Source organism: Pocillopora damicornis, chromosome 2, assembly GCF_964200805.1.
Source record: "Pocillopora damicornis chromosome 2, jaPocDami1.2, whole genome shotgun sequence".
NCBI lineage: Eukaryota > Metazoa > Cnidaria > Anthozoa > Scleractinia > Pocilloporidae > Pocillopora > Pocillopora damicornis.
Window position 1 is genome coordinate 23,543,662 of NC_142671.1, and position 21,506 is coordinate 23,565,167.

Here is a 21,506-nt window from a genome sequence, read left to right on the forward strand (position 1 = left end):
AAGGGTTTTTTCCCTTTTGTCTTTCTTGCATAATTAACTAAAAGCTTCCGGTTTGTCCCAAGAAAAACAAAAATATGAATGAACCTTCTGAACCTTAGGCGCCCATCGTAACCAGCGTTTTGAATGCAATCGAGGTTTGTAAGAGGATAATTTGTGAGCGAGATACGGAAGAATACGGGAAAATCAAGATTTTAAAAGCATATTTCCACGTCGTGAGTAACTTCGGCGACTTTCACGACACCAAGTATTGTCTAAAAGGATATTGTAATTTACGTATTCTTAGAAAGCCTGGGTAATTTCGGGGAAATTTTTCGCAAACCTCTGTTCATTAAAAAACAAAGGCTGTTTTTACGTAAGTAATAAATAACATGTGGGACATAGTTTTGATAGAAAACCTTTGAGGATGAATTGGTGACTCTGTAATCATTTATTAACAAACCACTGAAAGCCGTGTATAGTTATAATTTTACTTTTCTTAGTGCTTCGGCGAAAATACGTTAATATAACAAGACAAAAACATAAAACTTCTTTCTCCCATTTTTAAACCGGCAGCGAAACCATTAGTGGCAAGAAAAGGTCGGCAAGTAGTTGAAAATGAATTTCTTATAACCAGCTAAAACCCATTTCCCCATCTTTATACGTACACATAGAAGGCAAAGTAAACATAAAAGTAACTAAGTCCCTTCGACCTCCTTTTCATGGCAATTCTTAAATAAGTTATTCATGATGATGTGTCTTCAGTATTAAATGAGCTAGTATAGCTTCAAGTTTAATATAAGCAAATGTTAAGGAATCAATCTGTGCTACAAATTGAATTTGGAATTTTCTTCTCACAGCATCTCAACCTCAGGATATAGCACTTGAATGTTGACACGAACACAGGAAGAATTCACCTCCAACCACTGAGTTTGCTTCCGATTCAAACATTTTTAAAATATCTCAACAAAATATCGATCTTCCAATTGAGGGAAACTCGTCTAGTGTTCAAGGTTGAAGAAGATCAAAAAAGGTGAAAACGGTGGTGTTGTTATGTAGCATTGTTGAGCGCAGTGTGTGAATCTCTATCAGTTGAATTGTCTGTGTTCAATGCGGCCAGGTTTGGTAAGCCATCCTTGGTAACATTCTGTTGTGATGCATCAGATAAATTTGCCTCCTGTGAGGTAAGCTGAGTGCTCCCCTGCATTGAAGAAACATTGCTTGCCTGTTTGGGTTGCCTTGCACCAAATATGGTACTACCCACTCGAACATTTGTACTTCCCATTAAAATCTGACAAATTAAAAGAGAAAGTTTATGCAATCAGCATAAGGAAACCACTTCAATTTAACCCTCTAACCCATAAGAGTGCCTAGCATCTAATTTCTCCTTACAGTATCACCCCTGAATCAAACAAAGATCACAAGAATAAAGGATATGATCAACAACTAAAGAAGCTCTAATTGAATGTTAAACAAAATCCCTTGTCTGCACCATGGGAAATGTATTGAAAACAGTATGGAGAATATGCATACTGATGTTAAGGTGTTAAGCATGTTAAGGGTTAACCAATGAATCATGACACAATAATATGCCTTCACTTACAGCTTCCTCAAAATCACTTGACATTCCCATACTCAATTCAACATTCTCAAGGCTAAGACTTAGTTTCTCACAAATATCCTTGCGACAGTCCACCAAAGTCTGAAAAGAAATCAATATACTGAAGTTAAAGAGACTTACCTTGAGCATGCAACATAACTTTATTTGGTTATCCTAATAATTATGCATTATAACTGCATTCAGTTATCCACTGTAATTTCAATCTACAGGACTATTTAGAACTCCACCTTAAGAGCTTGACCAGTAATACTACTGATCTAAGAACTTGTTTAGCACAGCCAGCTTAATCATTAAACAAGGATATTGAGGCCTCATTGTGTTTAGATTGAAGGTAGGGTTATAACCAGTTTTATTTCAACACTTCATGGAGAAAAGACTGTTTACCTTATTATCTGGTGTAATTTTCCTAACAATTATGTGTTGCATGTTGTTTTACAATGTTGTACCATTGATTAAAGTAGACTCCATTTCTACATCTTACAATGATTGCATCAACAGTGAAAAGTGTGTTTATTGCATCAAACAAAATTGTAATGTATGTTGTAATGCATTTCATTGAGGAAAAAAAATCAAACAAACAAACAAACAAAAATGCTCCAGTACATTTTAACCAGTAAATGTTTTGCACCCTTTCTCACTTATTGATCAATAAAAATAAAAGAAAGACAGTTTCACAATCTGCTTACAGTGAAATCAGGATTGGGACCTTGACTCCACTCATGATTCATTTCCCCAATGGTCATCAGTCCTGAAAACTTTAAATGCGCACAGTGGGTGATAATGTGTTCCACAAGTTCTGCATATTGATCACGTAGACATCCACTCTTACCTGAAGAGAAGTTACCATATTATTCAACTGTACTGCCATTTCATAACAGGGCAAATGTAAAATGCCATCCTTAAGTTTTCATTTTTTTAATTGTTGGCATGCTTTTTCAGCCAACAAGTTTTTGTTATATACTGCACCAGTGGAGATAAACATAATTATCATATCTCTCAGTAAGAATGTTCACAATGATTGGCCCATTTATTTCACTATACCGCCTTCTAAATTCAAAAGTTTGAACATTAAATATACATTAAATATCTAACTAACTTGGCTTCTTAAAATTGTTAGTGAGTAGTACTGAGTTTGCAAACTTGCAAGTAGAAACACAACAATTGATCTTCATCTTAGGCTGAGAAACAGTAGCACTTACTTTCTTCTTTGCTTGTGTTAACTTGTACCATAACATTAAGAGGACTGGGTTTGTTTAGCTTTCCCCAGGAAACATTAAGAGAGTTGGCAAGCTTCACACTGTCCACAGTCTCCACCATGAAAAGGTTTGGCACTCCTATATTAGAGAAAGCCAAAATGGTCCCAATAAACATAGTTTGAATTGACTTCATGCAAGTCTTTCAATCCCAGGATGAACAGATAAATAAAATTCTCCATACAGTATCAATACACATTATGCTGACTGGTGATGAAAACAAAGAACACATCTCAACTAGGGGACACAAACTGATTAAATACTAAAAGTTAACAACATAGAAAATACACATGCACAATAGATAATGAGGAGAATTACATGTTAATGAAATATTGATAACAATGATATTATGATATTCATGTTATAATGAGATTCATGTCATAATAAGATCTTGGAAGTGAAAAGGTTGATAGTAATATACAGTAAATGGACAACAACTAGAGCCAATATAGATAATCATGGCGATTGTTTCCCAAAAGTGAATATTCAGAACATTAATAAACTTTAAGATATGATCATGTAGTCTGAACATCAGGATGAGGGTAGTGCTAAGAAACACTGTCACTTGTTAGTGGTGACTGATACTTTGAAAACTTGTTGTAACCATCAGTGTCAAGTGAAGAGTTGTTGTCAGTTGAGTGTTATAAATCTGGTTTGTGTAAACTGATTGGTCAGTTTGACCTGGAAGTTATTGGCTATGAGTCTCAAGCAGAGCAAGTCAGTCGTGATTAGTCAGTTTCTATCCAACTACAAGATCAAATGATCCCCCAGCTTCAGACCATTTGCAGTAACACTAAAATAGTTGGCAAAATGTTTCAATCCTTACCAACAAGGTTATTGCACTTGTTACTCTGCAAATGACCAATAAAATGCCACCTTATGTCATTAAGTGGCTGAATCTGTCATACACATGAAGGGAAAATAAGAAAGTCATTTTGTGAGATGATTTATGGAAGGGTTTGTTTATCATTGTGTAAATCATTATAACTCTGTGTAAAATACATCAGTGGTTCCAAGTCAGACTTCACTGAAACATTTCAGATTCCCCTTAACACCATATGACCAGGACTAGCATAATTGTCCTGTGCCTAGAAAAGAATACCGAATGTTACAAATACCATAGCAGTGATACTACCAGAAGTATGTACCAAAGGTAAAAACAGATGGAGAAATTCGTTATAGATAGGAAAATTAACAATTTCTCCTCTTCAGGTGGTAACAGGTAAAATTTGCTGCCTCTAGTAACTCTTATTACTGCCTTAAATTGCTTCGAATTCTTGAAAAAAGATTACTTTACTAGTTTGAAATTCTGTTGACCTGTTGTGCTTAAAATAAGGGAGAACACTAAGTAAACCATAACAAGTATAAACTTGCATGATACCTTTACATCTTTTGACTTTTCTATCAGTTCTTTAACCTATGAAAATAACATCTTGAAAAATTAAACATTTTTGAGAAACTCATTGAGGTGCTATGTTTTGGCATAAAAGCTTGCAGGAAATAATAAAAGTGCAAAGAGTAAGAAGAAGCATGAAATATGGACATGTCTCTCTTGCCATTTTCTTGGGTACTAAGGTCACTTCCTTAATAAGTTCGGTTACAAAATAAATAAGGTAATTACCAAGCAATTCTAATTCTGAACATCCAAATATTGCAAAGGTGATACACTTGCACAACTAATTTGAATAGCTGAGTTTCAAAAGGTATGCGAAATTTTTATACCAAATAAAATGTTGAGTAAGCCTGATCAATGTTATATATTGGTAAAATTGCTCAGCTGACTCAAGAAATGCTATTGCTTTATTGGTTGATGAATATGTAACATTTGTCTGAGATCACTCTGAGCAAGGTGGCTATTAATAATACTGAAGCATTAGTTTTCAATTTGGCAAACAACCATCAAGACATTAATTCTCCCTAGGCTCAACGAAATTTGACGAGTGATTGTTATTAAATATAACGTAACCAGGCCTAACCCACTCCCACCCTCCCCCCAGCCATAAATTAAACCTCCTAAATCCACTCACGTAGTTTTCGCCGAAATGTCGTTGTCCATTGTCATAAGCTTCAATAACATAGTCTAATGACTTTAACTTGCTGACTGCAACCAGACGAGGAGCTGTTTTAGGAAGCTCCTGAGAAGAGAAAGTCATTTGAATTCAATTAAACATAAGCTTTCCCTCAAATGGCTAATTTTCTTACATTACACTGAACATTAAACACGACCCTTACACTCGACCGCTTTGCTGTTGCTTCTTTTACTCGAGAAATAACACTCCGAAGAGCACTTCCAACTCCTTCCATAGACAAAATTCCGAACCGCTTCATACATGCGCAGATTTTGTGATTTTGGCCGCCATTGAAGGTTAGTCAGAAGTCACGACGATCACTTGTAGTCAGCGGGCTGGTTGCTAAGGCATCGTAGCGACTTGGGAATTGATACTCACTCAAAACAATCTACTTAACAGATGCTCCATAGTCAACCTCCTAACCGCGGGAGGGATTCAGAGATGAAAAGATAGATTGCTTTCAAATTGAATGAAAAGAGGACATGGCAAAAGGTCGAACATTCGCTCCGTCGAAGGAGAAAGAAGGAAACTGGGTGAGTCGAGTAAAGTGAAAATCCTTTAGTAGATCGCCGTTCAAAACTGAATTGACATAAACCGCTGGGAGAGACTCCTTTGTTACTTATTTGTTTAATACAGCTCAAGAAAAAATAATACGAAGATCGTATAAATTTGTCGAATTTACAGATGTTATAACTCGAGAATATGTGTGTAAATCACAAACTACTATCTGCCGATTTGTTTTCACACGCAAGAGTCAAAGAAACATGCAAACTATGATGAAAACAAGGCCTTGTCAGGAAAGCCGCTGCTCTTTATATCTGTTATTCATAGGCTGGTTTCACCGAATGTAAAAGTTAATAGTTATGCATTCGAGTCAATCAACGAAAGAAGGCCCGCTAGGTAGACACACTTCACTTAGAAGTCATCTTCTGCCAAGAAGTTTTTTTGCAATTAAATGAAGGTCATTATATACACAAAAACTCACTTAGGCCTCAAATTATTTAAACAAACGAAAGTGACAAGGTTTTGTATTTATGGAAATTTGTGGCCTCTTAGTAGCCTCATGTTTAAAAATAAACATGATTCGTCGTCAAAATAGCAGCTGAATGAATTTGTCAATTATTGTCAAACTATGCAAAGCCATACTAGGTCTGGCTAACTAGATATTTTGCCAACCAGAGAATTGTAAAAAAGACGAAAAACTTTTCAATAGTTCTAGTCATAAACTGTCGAGACCTCCGAAAGCTGGCAACCTCGCGCCAGACACGGATAGTGCTCACTTACAGAGACATGACGGAAAAACATTAAACTGGGAGGGTGGGATCTGGAAAGCAATCGCTAGAGAGGTAAGCATGGGGACTTTATCCACAGAGGGAGATCGTTATTACTAATTTCAGACGAAAAGACATCTTTCTCCAATGTCCCTGGGCCTTGGGCTCAAATTTTAAGATAAAAATATCTTTATCAAGCATATGCCAGGCTTTCGGTTAGCTCAAAGGGGCAAAAAAGGACGCACTGAAAAGTGGAGGGGCAGGCGTTTCTATGACAAATACAAACGCTTTATCAATTGCCCGCTCCTTTTCTCGCGTCTATTGACAGAGAGCGTGTTTGGGATAAAAAGCTACTATAACCTGGAGATGAAAAACGAGTGATTCATACTAAATAGATCGCGACAGAGGCGCCAAATCTCGAGGAGATGTGAATGCGACAGATGTTAGATTTCGCTAGAACATCACAATTTGACGTCTCACCATGGACGACACAACGCAACCGACTCTTTTTTTCTCCAGTTTTCCCAATGGTGCTTTAATGTAAACTTACCTTGCACTGTTGTATTTTTTCTAATGTTTTGTCCCAGTTTTCTACGCGGGGCTGGCCTAGGACGCTCGATGTCACTAAACCACAAGAACGAAGGGTGGCATCCCCTCCCACGAGATTTAACAGCAAACACGAGGTAATATTAAGATTAACTATTTATATCTTTAAAACTTCTTCGACCTTCAAATCAATGATTAATTGTACTATTATCAAACATTTTGTGTATGAAATCCGATGAAAGTTCAAGATGGTGTAATGCAGGAGTGAACGCTGTTTGATGATTTTGTTTTTGTTTTGGTTCCGTTTCAATAGGTCCCGTTCAGAAGATTTGCTTTTTCAACACACGATAACAGACATACATTCCAAGACCAGGGAGAGTACTTTGGAAACGTAAGGCAGTCGCGATCACTTTTCGATCATATTCATAGGAAAGTCAGGTTTAAAAAGAGCTTTTACTTCGTAAAATCGTTCTCCATATTTATAGTAAGGTATACAATAAAGAAGTAACTTCTGCGCGTGCGTAAACGCATTTCTTCGCGCTCCCCAAATGTGCACGCATGCAATGACTCTTTCCCAGAGAGACACCGTGACTTAAGAAGGACAGATACGACACTTAAACAGCATACTTAGGTCAAACTTGGTACTCATGCGCTAAAAGATCGCTCATGGGTTCAAGCTGTCAAAAAGAGCGCTCTTGATCAACTTTATTGGCTCAACTCCATGATATTGTACCAAAACACCGAAACGGTTTAGTATTTCAATCGATGTGGTACCGCCATGAAAAAATAAATCCGTGCATTTTTTTTTGTTTTTTTGTTAATCCGTTTTTTTTTTGGTCGTTTGGTTCCTTAAACCTTCATTTTCTTTCAGAGACTTGGACGTCGAACATTTCCCGACAGATGTCAGCACTACTCTAACAATCTGATCACATGGGAGACAAATAATGACCCCCGCTCGTGCTATATGGCGTCTTACCAAGGTCTCCAGGGAGATGATAACAGCCGGTATAGACGGTTTCCGCGCGTTCATCTTGAAGGAAAACCTGGTTCTGCCCCATCAGAAACCACAACCACCAAGTGGTTTAAGCAACCAGACGTTCCGTACAAAACACCTCTGCACGTACTGGCGATAACTCAAGAACCGTTTCTGACCCCCAACAAATGGGCATATTCATACAGACCGATATGGTATTAAAAGTGATTGATGTTGCCTTTACGTGGATTTTAGTTATTTAGATCTGCGTGCCAGCCTACAATGCGATTTAAAAATGGACTCATCATTGTGTGATCATCAGATGCCTCATGTTTTCAAGAAAACTCTTGTTTCAAACGCAAAACAAGATTAAGTGGTGTGATTTGCTCGATTTCAAACTCAAGATGTGCTTGATATTCAAGTTTTAATTTGTAAATCTTATTTATTTTGTGTTCAAACTTATTTAATATTATTTTTTTTGGAAAACTGAGAAGTTCAGTTTACCTCGTGTCCTTGAATAAATCGAAGCAACTTACAATAAAACTGATGTCCTCTTCCAACTTCCCACACTTGGATAAACCAAGTGCGAAAAACCTGGGCTATCGCAAACCAGATGGTTGGATTCCAAGTAATATAATAAGAAAGTCCGTCGCTAGAGGTAGTCACTACGGAATGTCGATTTATAATGGCAATAGGAGCGAGTGGAGTCCAATTCAGTCTTTAGTCGTACGGGTAACTAGCAAAATCGGACGCCGCGAGGGGGATTCCGATTTGTCAATCACGAGTATGATTACAGGCAGAATCGGAAGACACGAAGTCCTGTTCTTCATAACCGTTACAACTTCCGAAAGAAAAAATACATTTAGGACAGATATCTCTGATAGAGACAACGTCTAAAGAAGAAAATTCCTCCATTTTGGAAATTCCCCAACGTTAATTTTTTCCCAGGATAAGTGAATGTTTCTATGGTTACCGTGATCAATTCTGTGATTGATAGATTTAGCTGAGTAGACTCAGTATGATTGGCTGCTTCTACTGTCCGATTATAGGTGTACGATTACAACCAACTGTCCGATTACAACTGCACAGAATGCTCAGTAAAAAAACATAGCGGCTGATGCACCAATCATTCGCGTGGAAATTTTGATGGTTATGATTCAAGCCTTGAGAAGCCTCCCTGTTATCAGGCCACTTACCCAAAACTGACCAATCCGATTACAGGAAACAAGCTCAACCGATTCCATGTTGTTTTTCGTCTTTGTTTGCTTTAGACCTAAGAGGTGACTGGCAAAGATGAATGAATGGAATCATTGCTTTTCGCTCGTAATGAGTACACTGTACCCTTCGATTAGAGAGAATCTCAACTCGATTTCTTCGGCCCGGCTCACATAGGAAGCCACGGTTAGCATGTTACGACAGAGAACTATACCCTTTGATGACAAATACTTCACAATTTACATCAAGCAAAATCCCACAAGAACACTTAGAATGGCTGAATGGGGGCAGAAAGAAAAACAAGCTATGGAAACATAATTTTCGCCCCAACGAAGGGCTAGCGTTCGAAAAGTCAGCTTTAGAAGCTATTCGCGGTGAACAATTTACATTATCAACCTAGCTGATAAAACCGAATTATCTATGGAACATTAAAGCAGTAAAAGGTATCATTCTGACAAAGATTTGACGACAAGAACACGCCCGAACACAATAACTCGATGATTTGACGAGAACGCCATCAGAGGTTTACTTAAAAAAAAAAAAAAAAAAAAAAAAAAGAGAGAGAGAAATAAAGATTGAGAGGGCATAATGGAGTCAGGAATTATGTGGGTGATGGTGGAAGTCTGAGGATTTCTAGAGGAAAGTTTAAAATAAATAGAGAAATGAGTAATTAAATTCAGAGTGATTTAAGGCACAAACGACTTCTGAAGCTTCGGCTGAATAAAAATATTACTTAAATCTTTGGCAGCTCGAGTGGAGTGAGCGTTTCTATCGGGCTTCGCTGTAGCGTTAAGTACAAGAAACCACCAAAGACTAGCTAAATATGTAGATCTTGTAACTGATCGTAGTGAATTACTACTAACAGTGACACAATCAAAGGTTTTATTGCACAGGTCAGTATTTTCAAATATGTAATGGCTCAAAGCAAAGCGGCGCTATAATCTTGTTGAGACCTCTTGGAGTGAATGTGCGGACTCCCAGTAATTATCACAAAGCTTCTTATTCTATCGTTCGCGAAACCTCAGCTCTAACTTTCAAACAATACTGACATTTCTTTTGCGCTTTTCTCATCCTTTCTGCGCTATAGTTTCTAGTTTTTGCTTCATCTTGCTTCTGCTGTCGGATCAATGTCAAATGTTCTTGATGCAAGAACATTCACTAACAAAGTACTGTCCACACAGCTCATTTCTTTAACAGTGCATGTACGAAACGCGCGAAGACGAAATACTCAGTGCCGCGCGATTGCACGACACCTTTACTCGGTCGCTCGACGTGAAATCCTGACAAAGAGAAACGTTGGTAATGATCTACATTTCCTTCGCCGAAAAATCTGGATCAGTGGCACTGTCATTTCGAATGACTACACAAAATCTGTGTTTCTACATTTTTTGGGTTCAAATATCACAGATCGTTTGATCTTAATCTCTACGACTCTTCCAAAGACGCCAAAAAAACATCCATAAACAAATAACCATAAATAAACAAAAATTAAACATAATAAAATAAATAAATATAAAATCAAAGTAACAAAGGTTGCAAGATGTGTAACGGTGTTGCAAAAGCTATGAAAGGCTTTAAAAAACAAAAATACTTCTGGGTTTTCTCAAATCTTCTCTGGAAGTTTCCTTTCGACTTATCACTCTCCCGCATCAGTTTCATTCCATTTTCAAAATACTTTAAAACACATTTCTCTGGAACACACTGTTCGACTCAGAGAGAATAGTTGCCTCACAATATGAAGATTGGAAAAAGCGAACAAGGTGAAACAACATCAAAATAAATTGGACTGGATCAAATTCTACACTATTCCAGAAGACTGACTTGAGATGTTATTATAAGAGGAGTTCTTTTCAACTGATCTTTGAATTCAGTCCAGCTTAAAGGAAAGAATTCTTCGTATCCCCAGCCAGATCCTTCTCTATCAAACACGTCCGCTTCGTTGATTACTCGTGTAGCCTTAGGAAAGTTGGATGTCAGAGAATAAGCAAGTTTGACGAATCCTTTGCTACTGTGGCGGAAGTCACGTGTGCTTATTGTCAGATATAGGCCTTGACACCCGGAAGTCCTCAGCTTCAGCTCAAGGAACCTGAAAAGGCAATTACATCTCAGCAAAGCTACAATAGAAACAAATTTAAATGTTATTTAGAGATAACTGAAAAAGCTCTTAAAACCGTTCTTTCCAGACTATTTCCATTCTCCTAACACTTTCTTTCTCTCCCGCTCTAGAACATCTACCGCCCACTTGTTGGTACTGTACTACCAATCAAAGCATCATTTTCCCCAAAAGCCGGTAGACAGCTTACATTTCGTATCCGCTGACCCAGAAATGCGGTGATTTGATGATCTTCTTTTTCTTCTCTACTTCAATATCTTCTCCAATGTCCACTGTCCAGTTAAACACCACTGGATCATCATGAGCTTTCCTGCCAACAGGCTCTCCCTCCTCACACTGTCTCTCCTGACAAAATATATTGGCAAAACATTTATGTTTTCAAGTCTGAACGCATTGCAGCCGCGTTCAGTAACATACAATGGGAGATTAAATGAACAGGTTAACCTAACGATTAAAATATTGGCATCTGAAGCAAGCGGTGTGGACAAATACCGTACTGACTAACAGTGACTAGCATCTAATTTCTTCTTACTATATCACCCCTGAATTACACCATAACAATCACCAACTTAAGAAGCTCTTGATTGTTAAACAAATTCTCCTTATCAGCACCTTAGGAAATTTATGGAGAACAGAATGGAGAATATGCATACTGATTTCAGGGTGTAAAGGGTTAAAGAAAGCTTTCCAAATGTTGGCTGATAAGTAGTGGTGAGTCACCTTGTCAAGATAACTGATGGTATAATAACAGCAGTACATTCATGAGTTTTCACTATGAATAGTATAGTTAACAAATAGTTTGCATCAATTGAAGCTGTCAATAATGTCCTTACAACAATTTGATGTCTTCTGTGAGCTATTGTTGTACAGACCCACCACAACATGGAATCTTTTTGTTTTATATGATAAAGAAAGCAACATTTATTAATGGTGATGTCCTCTATCCATCTGTACCCAAAAGATCAAAAGTAATTCATTACTTATAGGTAATAAATAATTCAGCTTATCATATCACATACCTTAGAAAATGCATGGTAAAAAACAGCCTCTTCAAACATCAGTTGAAACTTAGCAACTGTAGAAGCAATTGGGTGATCACTGGTAACAACATCATGTAGGTAATTAATGGTCATGGCTTTGAAGCGAACCAATTCCAACAGGGGTTCAAGCTGATCATCAAACACTTCATTCACCTCTGCCCATTTCATCAGTGCAAGGAACACAGTATTTTCTGAGGATACACACAACTCATGGCTGGAAAGAACTAAAGAATTCAATGAAAATTAGACATAACTAGTCTCACAGCAATCAGTTGATAAACTATGCTTCAGACAATGATGAAACATATCAGAAAACTCAGATGATCTATTCTGTCTGAAATCCATCTATATTTGCCATTCTCTTTTCTTCCGCTAACAATGAAAAAACAGATGTTATCATTTCCCATTCTAACCATTCTTTCAAGATGTTTATATTCCCACCAAAATCCTACCCTCAATCATTCCAATATTTCAAAAACTTTTTGGTGATCCTCTGTATTAGACACTGTTATACACTTTTGGCACAGCCAGAGAGCAGTCCCTCATTGTTAGCCCTGAGAGACACACCTTTTTCCACCCCTTCCCCCCCATAGATGTAAAACAAGTCAGAGAGAGGTTGGCTGGGGGTCTCCCCAGCTTGGGTTGCTTTTAAAGGCCTCATGCTTTCCTGTGGGCAAAGAATAAATGCTTGTGCCAAAGAGCTAATAATGAAAGCCTGCTCACAGGCTACTTTTGGCAATGCATTTAATCACTAACTACATTGCTAACAATTGTTTTTTCTCTATCTTGTGTTACGTTTGCCTTTGAAAAATTGTTGCTTTCTTTGGTATTCTTTCTGGCACTATTGCAACTCATTAGTGACAGAGTTGTCATGAATAAACCCCTGTACAAACAGCAAACATGCTATTGACATACCTTTCTGTAGACCATTGGAACTCAGAGACAGAAAGTGTTCATTCGACCATTGAGAGTCTAATGGACTGAATTCCTCAACCAGGAATTCTTCACATCGCCTGATAAATTCTGCCATCTCAGGGAGTCTGAAAGTAACAATTGAGAAGTTGTGTTGAATTTAACCCTTTACGCCCTAACATCAGTGAGCATATTCTCCATACTTTCCTTTATACATTTTCTAAGGTATTGACAAGAAGAATTTGTTTAACAATCACCATTTCCTTCAGTTGGTGATTATTTCTTTTATTCTTTTGAAATTAATACTTGATTCAGGAGTGATAGGGTAAGGAGAAATTAGATGCTAGTCACTCTCAGGGGCCAAAAGGTTACTAAGTGTTTACGTCACTAATTTGGATCATAAAGTCATTAACATGTGCTTTGTTTAAAAAGATAGAGTACAAATCAAATAATTCTGATGAAGGGTCGGGAAAAGGAAGTGGGCTAATTATTTTTCACCCTAAAACTAAAACTTTCATCCCACCCAGATTTCTCTCCTAAATCAATTTATCACATCCAATTTGCAATTGCTGGTAATCCTTATAACCTGATTGGCTCTCAGCAGAGCATTTAAATGCCCAATTACACTAGTTTTTCACTATAATCACATCCTTTTCCCAGCCAATAATAAGCCAATGCTAAAACTAAAGAAGAACCATTCAATTTTCAAAGCTTGTTTGAAGTAACTAACTAAATTGCTACAAAATGAAAGACAAAGAAGCCATTGTAAAGCTAATTGTGCAACTGTTGTTCCTAAAATTTTCTTTTTCTTTAGCTTTGAATTACCTTTCATGCTCTTGCATATTCAAGGATTTGTCACAGATCTCAACTGTCAATTCCGCTGAACCAAGAAGTCTAAAGAATAAGAACACAATAAAGAATTCTATTAAATATTTCAAGTAATTACTCTTTCATGGTATCAAAGAGAAGACTTACACTTGGAAGAAAAACCATACCAAACTATACAACTTTACTTGGAAGAAAAACCATACTAATCACAACCCCCTTTTGAAACTAAGGAAATTAAGAAGTTGCTGTGAACTGAAATTACAAACAAGTAAAACAGCCTGAAGCTCATCTGTTTTGTCTCAATAGTTACAACATGAACTTCATTGATGTGAAAATATTACACATTCTCATCAGCAGTTTGCTTGGTCAACCCTTTACACCCTAACATCAGTGTGTATATTCTCCATACTGTTCTCTATACAATTCCTGAGGTATTGATTGTTGATCATTTTCTTTATTCTTGGACCTTTATGGTTAATTCAGGGGTGATATTGTGAGGAGAAATTAGAAGCTAGTCAATGTTGGATGTCAAAGGAATAAATAAGGAGTTTCTTTTTTAAGGAGAAATTGGCTGTCAATCAACAACAGAGAAATTGAAATCTTACTTCTGGCAAGCCTTGAGTGTGCTCTCTGCATCATAAACATGAGCAAGTCTCATAAGAACAAGAAGATTTTCCACACTTTCTGGCATTACAACTTCAGGCTTATACAGTGATTCTATCAACAGAAGGAACATCGATGACAAGGATTCGCTGATGTTCATCTCAACCTGTTTAGATGAAAGTTTAAAATTAATTCAACCCACGCAAATATTTTATAAATTGAAAATTTATTAAATTACTTGTTTTCGATGAATTCAATTCAGGTTTCTTAAAAACGTACATACGAAAAAACGTATGTTCAAATTTTACTAATTATACAAAAAATGTCAAGCCATTGGGCACTCTTGAGGCCAGTTGAAATAACAGGAAATTAGCCATTAAATGTATATGTCAGGTCAGAGGAATCATACCTTTTTCACTTTTGTCTCCTTCATCCCTGAGCTAAAAAATAGGCTTCTAAAGTAAGAACTATTCAAAGCCAGCCAGAAGCTGTGAACATACAGCTGCTGTTCCCGGATGACAGTGTCAGTAAATGTCAAATATTCTACGCTGGCCTCTGCAGTTCCGGTTTTGGACGATTGTAAAGGGGCAGATGCTGAAGGGCTTTCGTCGCCAGTATTTAAAGCGGTTAAACCTATGGCACCGGCTTTGTGAGTATAGCTAATGTCTGCTATGAGCAACTTGCTAATGGTGACATCTACATCTGATGATGTCGGAGAGACGACGGCGTCTCCATTCGAATTTGCAGCATTTTGCCAATTTCCAGAATCTTGATTCACTGGGTTATGTCCTTTCTCGCCCCTGATTGAGGATTCTTCTATTTTCTTACTCTTAACCGTTTTTTTGGTCTCAGAAAATGTAACGTCGCTTATTCCGGAATCACAGCTCAAGCTGCTAACAGTTCTTAATTCTGAAGCGGAGTTTACAGGGTCGTCACCAGGACCTGTAGATTCGGTGTCACATTTTGGCTCAGACGTGCTAACAATCGATTCTTTGTCTGTAGATACATGCAGCCTTTCTTTTTGATAAAAATTTGTCCCTGAAATCGCATCGTTTCCCTCTTGAGAATTCGTTTTCGTGATACTTCGAACCCGGCGTGCTGCTTCGAGCTTTTCCCAACCATCTTTTCGAATCTTCACGACTAAAATGCGATCAGACATTTCTGGATTGTTGAAATGATCTCCAATTTTTTCGAAGAGCTTTTCCATGACTGAAACGTTTGCTTCGTCTGCCTTGAAAGAGAGAATAAACAATTCTTCAGACGCGAAAGCTCCATAGACGCTTTGAAAACTTGTGCAAGTAAACAAAGTAAATGAAAAGCCGCTGACCAACCAATCTTGTTGGCAAACGGCCAGCAGCATCTCACTGAGAGCATGAGCTGAAAATCCAGCAGAAAATTGTCGAGTCAAGTCAGAGAAAAAAGTGATACAGAGTTTGATAAATCAAGATGGTTTTGGAATCCACGGTTGTATGGTGAGATTCTTTACCAGTTTTCCATGTGATATGATATTGATGGAATGATATTTTAAAACTTGGTTGTAATTGCTTTTTTTGTACAGCGTTGATAACAGTGAGTGGATGAGAAATGGCGATTTTCTTCCCACGAGACTTCAAGCACAACAAGATGCTGTGAGCTTGGTTTGTCACTCGAAAACTAGACAAAACCCAGAAAATAATGTTGGTCTCATGACTTTAGCCAGGTGAGTATGTAACTCATACTGATCGCAAACAAATTTCATGCCCATTAAGTCATTTAAAGATACTCGAGTACAAACTTAAATTGCATTTCCACATGAAAACTTAGATTTCATCGAGTAAAGGATTAAGTTTCAAAAGAAACTGTGGTCCTGTGTCGGTGAGGGTATTATTAGATAATTGGGTTTTAACAATTGCACTGGTAGTGTGAGTTGGCGCCTATAAAAAGTCTCTGTAGATGATGTTTGGAGTGTTAGCTTCGTCAGAGTGAATAGAAGAATTGTGTGTGTAGTTTGTAAACAGACAGATGGAGCTGTGATATTGTGGGAACATGGTAACGTGAATAAATCTGGTCATCATGTTCCTAACATTAGCATACCTTTATCTTTCTGTATGCAGTCAAACATGTATAAGCATGGGTGAGCACTAAACACAGGTTCCATTGTATAAATAGAAAGAGAAAATTGGCAACCAATGTTTTAATCTGGCTGTAACCTTTAGATATTTTGGAGCCAAGTGACCACTGAAAAAAATTAATTTTATGCCCTGTATCTTAAAAAAAATATGTGAAAAACATTTCAGAGCCTCATAACTATGAGAAAACTTTCCAGAGGGGCATACCCTCGCACACTTTCCCCTCCCTCCTAATATCCCAATAGACTCCTGTTTGAGTGGTTCACATTTTAAGCCATCCTCTCAATGCCCTTGGCTAAAAACTCCTTAAATTACAGGGAATTCTGTCCATCCTAACTATGCATTCATGCTGAGATGAAGCTCTGATAGTTTTCTTGAAGCTCTGTTGAAGGGCCAACACTTAAAACGTCAGCTTTATAAACTCTTTACAGTGCCTGGTTTATGTTAACAATTCAGTAAATAAAACCAAATTGTCTTGTACTACCCCCCTTATGACACAGCACCACAGTTTCTTTAGAGACTTAACCTTTTGTTAGTTGTCATTTGTTAATTATTCCCATTTTGTTCAAAGTTTAATCAAATAGCTCTCTCTTGTTACTCACAGCTTAGAGGTGCTTGTTACATTAACAACAGATGTTGGAAAAATCCTGGCCTCCCTGCACAAAGTTCAGTCAAAAGGAGATATCAAATTCCTCACAGCTGTCAAAATAGCTCATGTGAGTATTACCAAGTTACTATTCCAAGTCATAATTTTGTTTTGATGAATCAGAAAGTTACGATGTGTTGTGGTTATTAATTTATGAGATGGGAAAATTGCTCAAAAGTCTTGACAATTATATGGTTCAGGCTACACTTTTCATATGCTACTTTTCCAACTTCTTCCCAACTAGTTGGTTCTAAAACATAGACAAGGTAAAAATCACAAAATGAGGATTGTTGTGTTTGTTGGAAGTCCTGTGGAAACTGATGAGAAAGAGGTAAGTGCTGTGTGTTGTGTTCTTTTCAATAAATGAGCAAGCAGTGTGCTAGGGAAACTACTCAACTAAATTTCAAGGCTGAGATAGTAACCTCCAAGAAAAATAAATACACTTTGCTTTTCCCTCAGCAGGATTCACCAATTGGAAAAGAATGTACATCCTTTCCAGCCATTTTGTAACTATTGGGCTGGAGGGTTTTTCTGTTGTATTGGTTTTCATAATGTTAGTTGTAAGTTATACCAGGGCTTACTGTGTAGTGTATGGCACCATCTAAATGAATTCACAAATGAAAGACCCTTTTAATGTGGTCTGATAATTCTGATTTTTATCTCTAATATACATGTAGATGATCCTAAATTGCATTTTTTCATTTAATTTTTTTTTCATCAAGCTTGTGAAGCTTGCCAAGAAACTGAAAAAAGAAAAAGTGAATGTGGACATTGTTAACTTTGGCGAAGAGGTATTGTTATTGTTAGTATAGTTGTTGTTATTATTATCCATCACGTTCAAGGATCATGTGTCACCAATCTATTTCACCCTTCCCTTGTCTCTGCTCTATCTGGGATGAAGGATTATTTTTGTAACTGATTGGAAAGGAGCAAGGTCGGAAAGGAATATTAAAATACTCACTTCCTGATATGCAAATACAGGGCTTCCTCACTCAGGTGCACACTTTGATGTTATTGTGAAGTTTGTTCATCAGAGTGAGACAGGTTTTGGTTCATTATGTTTTTTAACTGTGCAATATGAAATAAAACTACCACAACAACTGCTGTAGTAATGTTTTGTAAAAGAATATGAAAATTTCAGGTACTGGTAAGTCAATTTACTTGAGCCTTCATACTCATCTTGTTAGTAGGAAGCCATGTCCATGAACAAACTACCCTCCAATCCCAATTATTTCTTGTCTTTGTTTCAGTATGCAAATATGAATTGTCCTATTCATCAGTTTTTCTGTTAGAGTTGTTTAGAGGACATTTTTTTTTTGTCTTCAGACTGCAAATTCTGACAAGCTGACATCATTTATAAACACACTGAATGGTAAGGATGGGAACCTGTGTCACTTGGTCACAGTGCCACCGGGCCCATTGCTCTCAGACGCGCTTATTTCGTCCCCCCTTCTGCAAGGGGAAGATGGAGCCCCAGCTGGAATGGAGTATGCTTCAGAGTATGGCTTTGACCCTAACTCTGATCCTGAACTTGCATTGGTTAGTGATTAGGGTTCTTCTAAGCATTTTCAGCCCTACCACTGGGGTGAAGAGGGCTAACAACAGTTTTAAGATTAGCTGGTTTGTAGTTGGTAAATGGAGTTTTTTTGTTTGCTATCAAAAGATGGTGCTATGCATTGATGGTTTAAGTGATGAACTGAGTGATTGTTAGAAAGATTGACGGATTGATCAATTGATTTGTTGTAAGCAATACATAATTTTCAACAATATACCAGATTGTTATGGAATAACATCAAGTTTATTTGGGTACTTTGGTTTCGGATTTAAACTCCTGTCATGAAGTTGTCTACTGACGTGAAATTTCATCATGGTGAGATACAACTGTAAACTTTTGTTCATTGCCACTAACTAGATGTTCGTCTTAGATATTTGTTTCAAAGAAATCAACTTGATGGTCAACAAGGGTTTGCAATGTAGGAAAAGAATAGATAGGTAAAATAATTGATCGCTAATGTTAGGTATCTATTGTTCTGAGTCAAAGAGGATATTAACGAACCGTTTTTCTTTACCTGGTCTCCTCAGGAACCTCAAAAACTGAACGCAAATTTTCCTTGACTAAACCCTCTAAATGTACCAGGAAGTTAGAGAAACTCTATGTTAACCAGGCGAAAATATTTTTTCTAGGCTCTTCGTGTATCCATGGAAGAACAGCGACAGCGACAGGAGGAAGAGGCGCGCAGGGCCACGGCAGCTAGTGGAGAGGAGGTTCCCACCGCTGAAGCACCCATCGCTGACAGCGAGGAGGCAATGCTTCAGCAGGCTTTGTCCATGTCTACTCCGCAAACCCCAGTATTTGACTTCAGTGCCATGACCGAGGAACAGCAGATTGAGTACGCCATGAGGCTGTCGCTGCAAAACATGGAGGCAGAGGCAGAAGCAGGTGATGACAAAGATACGGCAGAACAGCCGGCTGAGAAGGAAGAACGAGCTGGAGCCAGTGCAATGGAGACAGATGGACAGGTTGTTATATTTTTCTTTTTCCATAGAATGTGAAGTATCTGCCCAACATTGAATGAAAACCTTATTTTAATATTACCTTTTGCCGGTAGTCTTGTTAGGAATGGCGTTTGATCTCCTCAATTTATTGCGGTAAACGCGACTAGCAACCAGAGAGGTACTGTCAAGCTCGAAACCGGAAACGAAATTTACCAATACGACTAAAATTTTGACATTCTTGAAATATGCAATATCCCTGAATTATGCTAACCACTCAACGGTAATCGACGGAGAAATGCAGTTACAGAATTTCCAAGTTCGTTTTCCAGTGGTAATTTTAGTTGTTATCTTAGGAATGGAGTGGCTACGAGTTTCACGGAGAACGAAACAACAACACTTGTAATTTGAAGGTGGAGAGGGGGGGAATGAAACCAACCATTGAAAACTTGATAAGCAAACCAGGAGATTTGAAATTGCGAGAGGAAAACGCTGGGAATGCACCATTTTCAAAGTTATCCGATTGAGCCGGGAATGTAGGTACTTTGCTCTCCTAAATCAAAATGGACTGTATTGGATTATGTGAATGGTTTGTGTCAACCTTTGTTTTATGACAGGGAGATGACACCCAAGACATTACTGGCGTCATGTCTGACCCGGACTTCATCAAGAACGTCCTCAGTACGTTACCTGGCGTGGATCCTAGCAGCGAAGCTATACAGAAGGTGATAGGGACCCTGGCTCAACAGGACACTGACGAGACTAAGGACCAGGAAGAGCCTATGGATGAAGACTCCAGCAAAGAAAAGGAGAATAAAAAAGACAAAAATTAACGAAATCTTAATTGTAAATACTTCAATATCCAAAGCAAAGATTTCACAAGTGATAAATCAATTGACATTTTGTCGCTAGGCAAACTAAGGGTTTATACCTTTCGCAGTAAATAAAAAAATTGAAACGATTTTCTTTGCAATGTACTCTTGAGATTTCCCAACCAAAGCTCTCTATTACTGACTCCACATTAACTTGGGTAAAGGAGAAAAAAAGGTAAATTTATTAAGGGGGCCTTTCTCTCTCTCCCTTTCTCCCCCCGCCCCCCCCCCCTCCATCTGTCTCTCACGATTTTTGTTATGTTTTTTCATGCTCATGAAATTCGCTCCTATCCGGTCACGTTGGCTCAATACCAAGCAGCCGTGTGGAGAACGAGTTTACACTTAGGAATACGAGTTTACACTTAGGAATACGAGTTTACACTTAGGAATAGGAGTGAGGGTCGGGGGGCCGGCTTGACTCCTCCCTCCTTTCCTCCCCCCTCCCTCCCTCCCCCCTCCCTCCTTAAGTCTTTTACAGCTGAGGTAATAAAAAATATAATTGGCATGCTATCGTATTTCATTTCGTGAGATGGTTGATTATAGAGTAAGATTTCAGGGGGAGGTGGAGGTTTCGTTCGATTCTCGTATTTCGTGTACTTGACAAATTGTCGTTTCGCCTTATTTTAGACATTTATGCCTTGTTTCAGATGGTTTTAGACAGTTTGCGAGTGGCTGTAGATGTTTTTGAGGTAGTTGTAGGTGGTTGTTGAAATTTTTGAGGTGGTTGTAGATGGTTGTAGGTGGTTGTAGGTGGTTGTAAGTGGTTATAGGTGGTTTTAGGTGGTTTTAGGTCGTTCCATGTTTTAGTACTTACAAAAAACTCAATCTGTGTAGATTTATCTGGTGTTATAATGGGCTGGAGTAAATGTAAAGTTTGGTCTTTCCTCCTAATCGTCTTTGAATGTTTAACGCAAAGGCCTTGTTTCCCCGATTATGCATCCAGGAGTCTGCATGATATGGACAATGA

At 37.9% G+C, this 21,506-nt stretch overlaps 4 protein-coding genes across 5 annotated transcripts; 2 read left to right on the forward strand and 2 right to left on the reverse strand.

Moving 5' to 3' along the window:
* Window positions 1-408: 408 nt before the first annotated feature.
* On the reverse strand, window positions 409-5,311 carry LOC113667433 (pyridoxal phosphate homeostasis protein). Of its 2 annotated transcripts, XM_027183286.2 has the most exons (8): window positions 5,083-5,311; window positions 4,878-4,985; window positions 4,232-4,267; window positions 3,677-3,749; window positions 2,797-2,931; window positions 2,284-2,426; window positions 1,580-1,678; window positions 409-1,267 (listed from the first exon to the last, which is right to left on the reverse strand). In XM_027183286.2, exons 1-8 carry the CDS (start codon window positions 5,176-5,178, stop codon window positions 1,028-1,030), a joined length of 930 nt encoding a protein of 309 aa, XP_027039087.2. In that variant the 5' UTR covers window positions 5,179-5,311; the 3' UTR covers window positions 409-1,027. The 2 variants fall into 2 exon arrangements, with proteins under 2 accessions (XP_027039087.2, XP_027039166.2); XM_027183365.2 differs by lacking the exon at window positions 4,232-4,267 and having other exon boundaries at window positions 5,083-5,246.
* LOC113667593 (testis-expressed protein 36) lies at window positions 5,311-8,252 on the forward strand. Its single transcript, XM_027183476.2, has 4 exons — window positions 5,311-5,452; window positions 6,778-6,873; window positions 7,050-7,127; window positions 7,608-8,252. Exons 1-4 carry the CDS (start codon window positions 5,402-5,404, stop codon window positions 7,929-7,931), a joined length of 549 nt encoding a protein of 182 aa, XP_027039277.2. The 5' UTR covers window positions 5,311-5,401; the 3' UTR covers window positions 7,932-8,252.
* A 1,377-nt stretch (window positions 8,253-9,629) lies between these two features.
* LOC113666102 (uncharacterized) lies at window positions 9,630-15,795 on the reverse strand. Its single transcript, XM_027181897.2, has 7 exons — window positions 14,830-15,795; window positions 14,423-14,586; window positions 13,815-13,883; window positions 12,993-13,117; window positions 12,057-12,301; window positions 11,228-11,382; window positions 9,630-11,010 (listed from the first exon to the last, which is right to left on the reverse strand). The coding sequence occupies exons 1-7, from the start codon at window positions 15,778-15,780 to the stop codon at window positions 10,728-10,730; spliced, it is 1,992 nt and encodes a 663-aa protein (XP_027037698.2). The 5' UTR covers window positions 15,781-15,795; the 3' UTR covers window positions 9,630-10,727.
* On the forward strand, window positions 15,745-20,628 carry LOC113666204 (26S proteasome non-ATPase regulatory subunit 4). The gene is made up of 8 exons (XM_027181998.2): window positions 15,745-15,892; window positions 15,979-16,119; window positions 17,133-17,244; window positions 17,419-17,505; window positions 17,897-17,965; window positions 18,501-18,713; window positions 19,359-19,694; window positions 20,285-20,628. The coding sequence occupies exons 1-8, from the start codon at window positions 15,867-15,869 to the stop codon at window positions 20,498-20,500; spliced, it is 1,200 nt and encodes a 399-aa protein (XP_027037799.2). The 5' UTR covers window positions 15,745-15,866; the 3' UTR covers window positions 20,501-20,628.
* Window positions 20,629-21,506: the final 878 nt, after the last annotated feature.

Excerpts from the sequence above, each read along its gene's own strand:
- LOC113666204 (XM_027181998.2), top strand. The coding sequence starts at position 15,867 with ATGGTTTTGGAATCCACGGTTGTATG. Across the intron at positions 17,506-17,896 it reads TGGAAACTGATGAGAAAGAG|CTTGTGAAGCTTGCCAAGAA; the intron begins GTAAGTGCTGTG and ends TTTTTCATCAAG. Across the intron at positions 18,714-19,358 it reads CTGATCCTGAACTTGCATTG|GCTCTTCGTGTATCCATGGA; the intron begins GTTAGTGATTAG and ends TATTTTTTCTAG.
- LOC113667433 (XM_027183286.2), bottom strand. The coding sequence starts at position 5,178 with ATGAAGCGGTTCGGAATTTTGTCTATGGAAGGAGTTGGAAGTGCTCTT. Across the intron at positions 4,268-4,877 it reads GACATTTCGGCGAAAACTAC|GTTAAAGAACTGATAGAAAA; the intron begins GTGAGTGGATTT and ends TTATTTTCATAG. Across the intron at positions 1,679-2,283 it reads GTCCCAATCCTGATTTCACT|ACTTTGGTGGACTGTCGCAA; the intron begins GTAAGCAGATTG and ends ATTTCTTTTCAG.
- LOC113666102 (XM_027181897.2), bottom strand. The coding sequence starts at position 15,780 with ATGCTGCTGGCCGTTTGCCAACAAGATTGGTTGGTCAGCGGCTTTTCA. Across the intron at positions 14,587-14,829 it reads AGGAGACAAAAGTGAAAAAG|GTTGAGATGAACATCAGCGA; the intron begins GTATGATTCCTC and ends TCATCTAAACAG. Across the intron at positions 13,118-13,814 it reads AATATGCAAGAGCATGAAAG|ACTCCCTGAGATGGCAGAAT; the intron begins GTAATTCAAAGC and ends TGTTACTTTCAG.
- LOC113667593 (XM_027183476.2), top strand. The coding sequence starts at position 5,402 with ATGGCAAAAGGTCGAACATTCGCTCCGTCGAAGGAGAAAGAAGGAAAC. Across the intron at positions 6,874-7,049 it reads GATTTAACAGCAAACACGAG|GTCCCGTTCAGAAGATTTGC; the intron begins GTAATATTAAGA and ends CCGTTTCAATAG. Across the intron at positions 7,128-7,607 it reads AGGGAGAGTACTTTGGAAAC|AGACTTGGACGTCGAACATT; the intron begins GTAAGGCAGTCG and ends ATTTTCTTTCAG.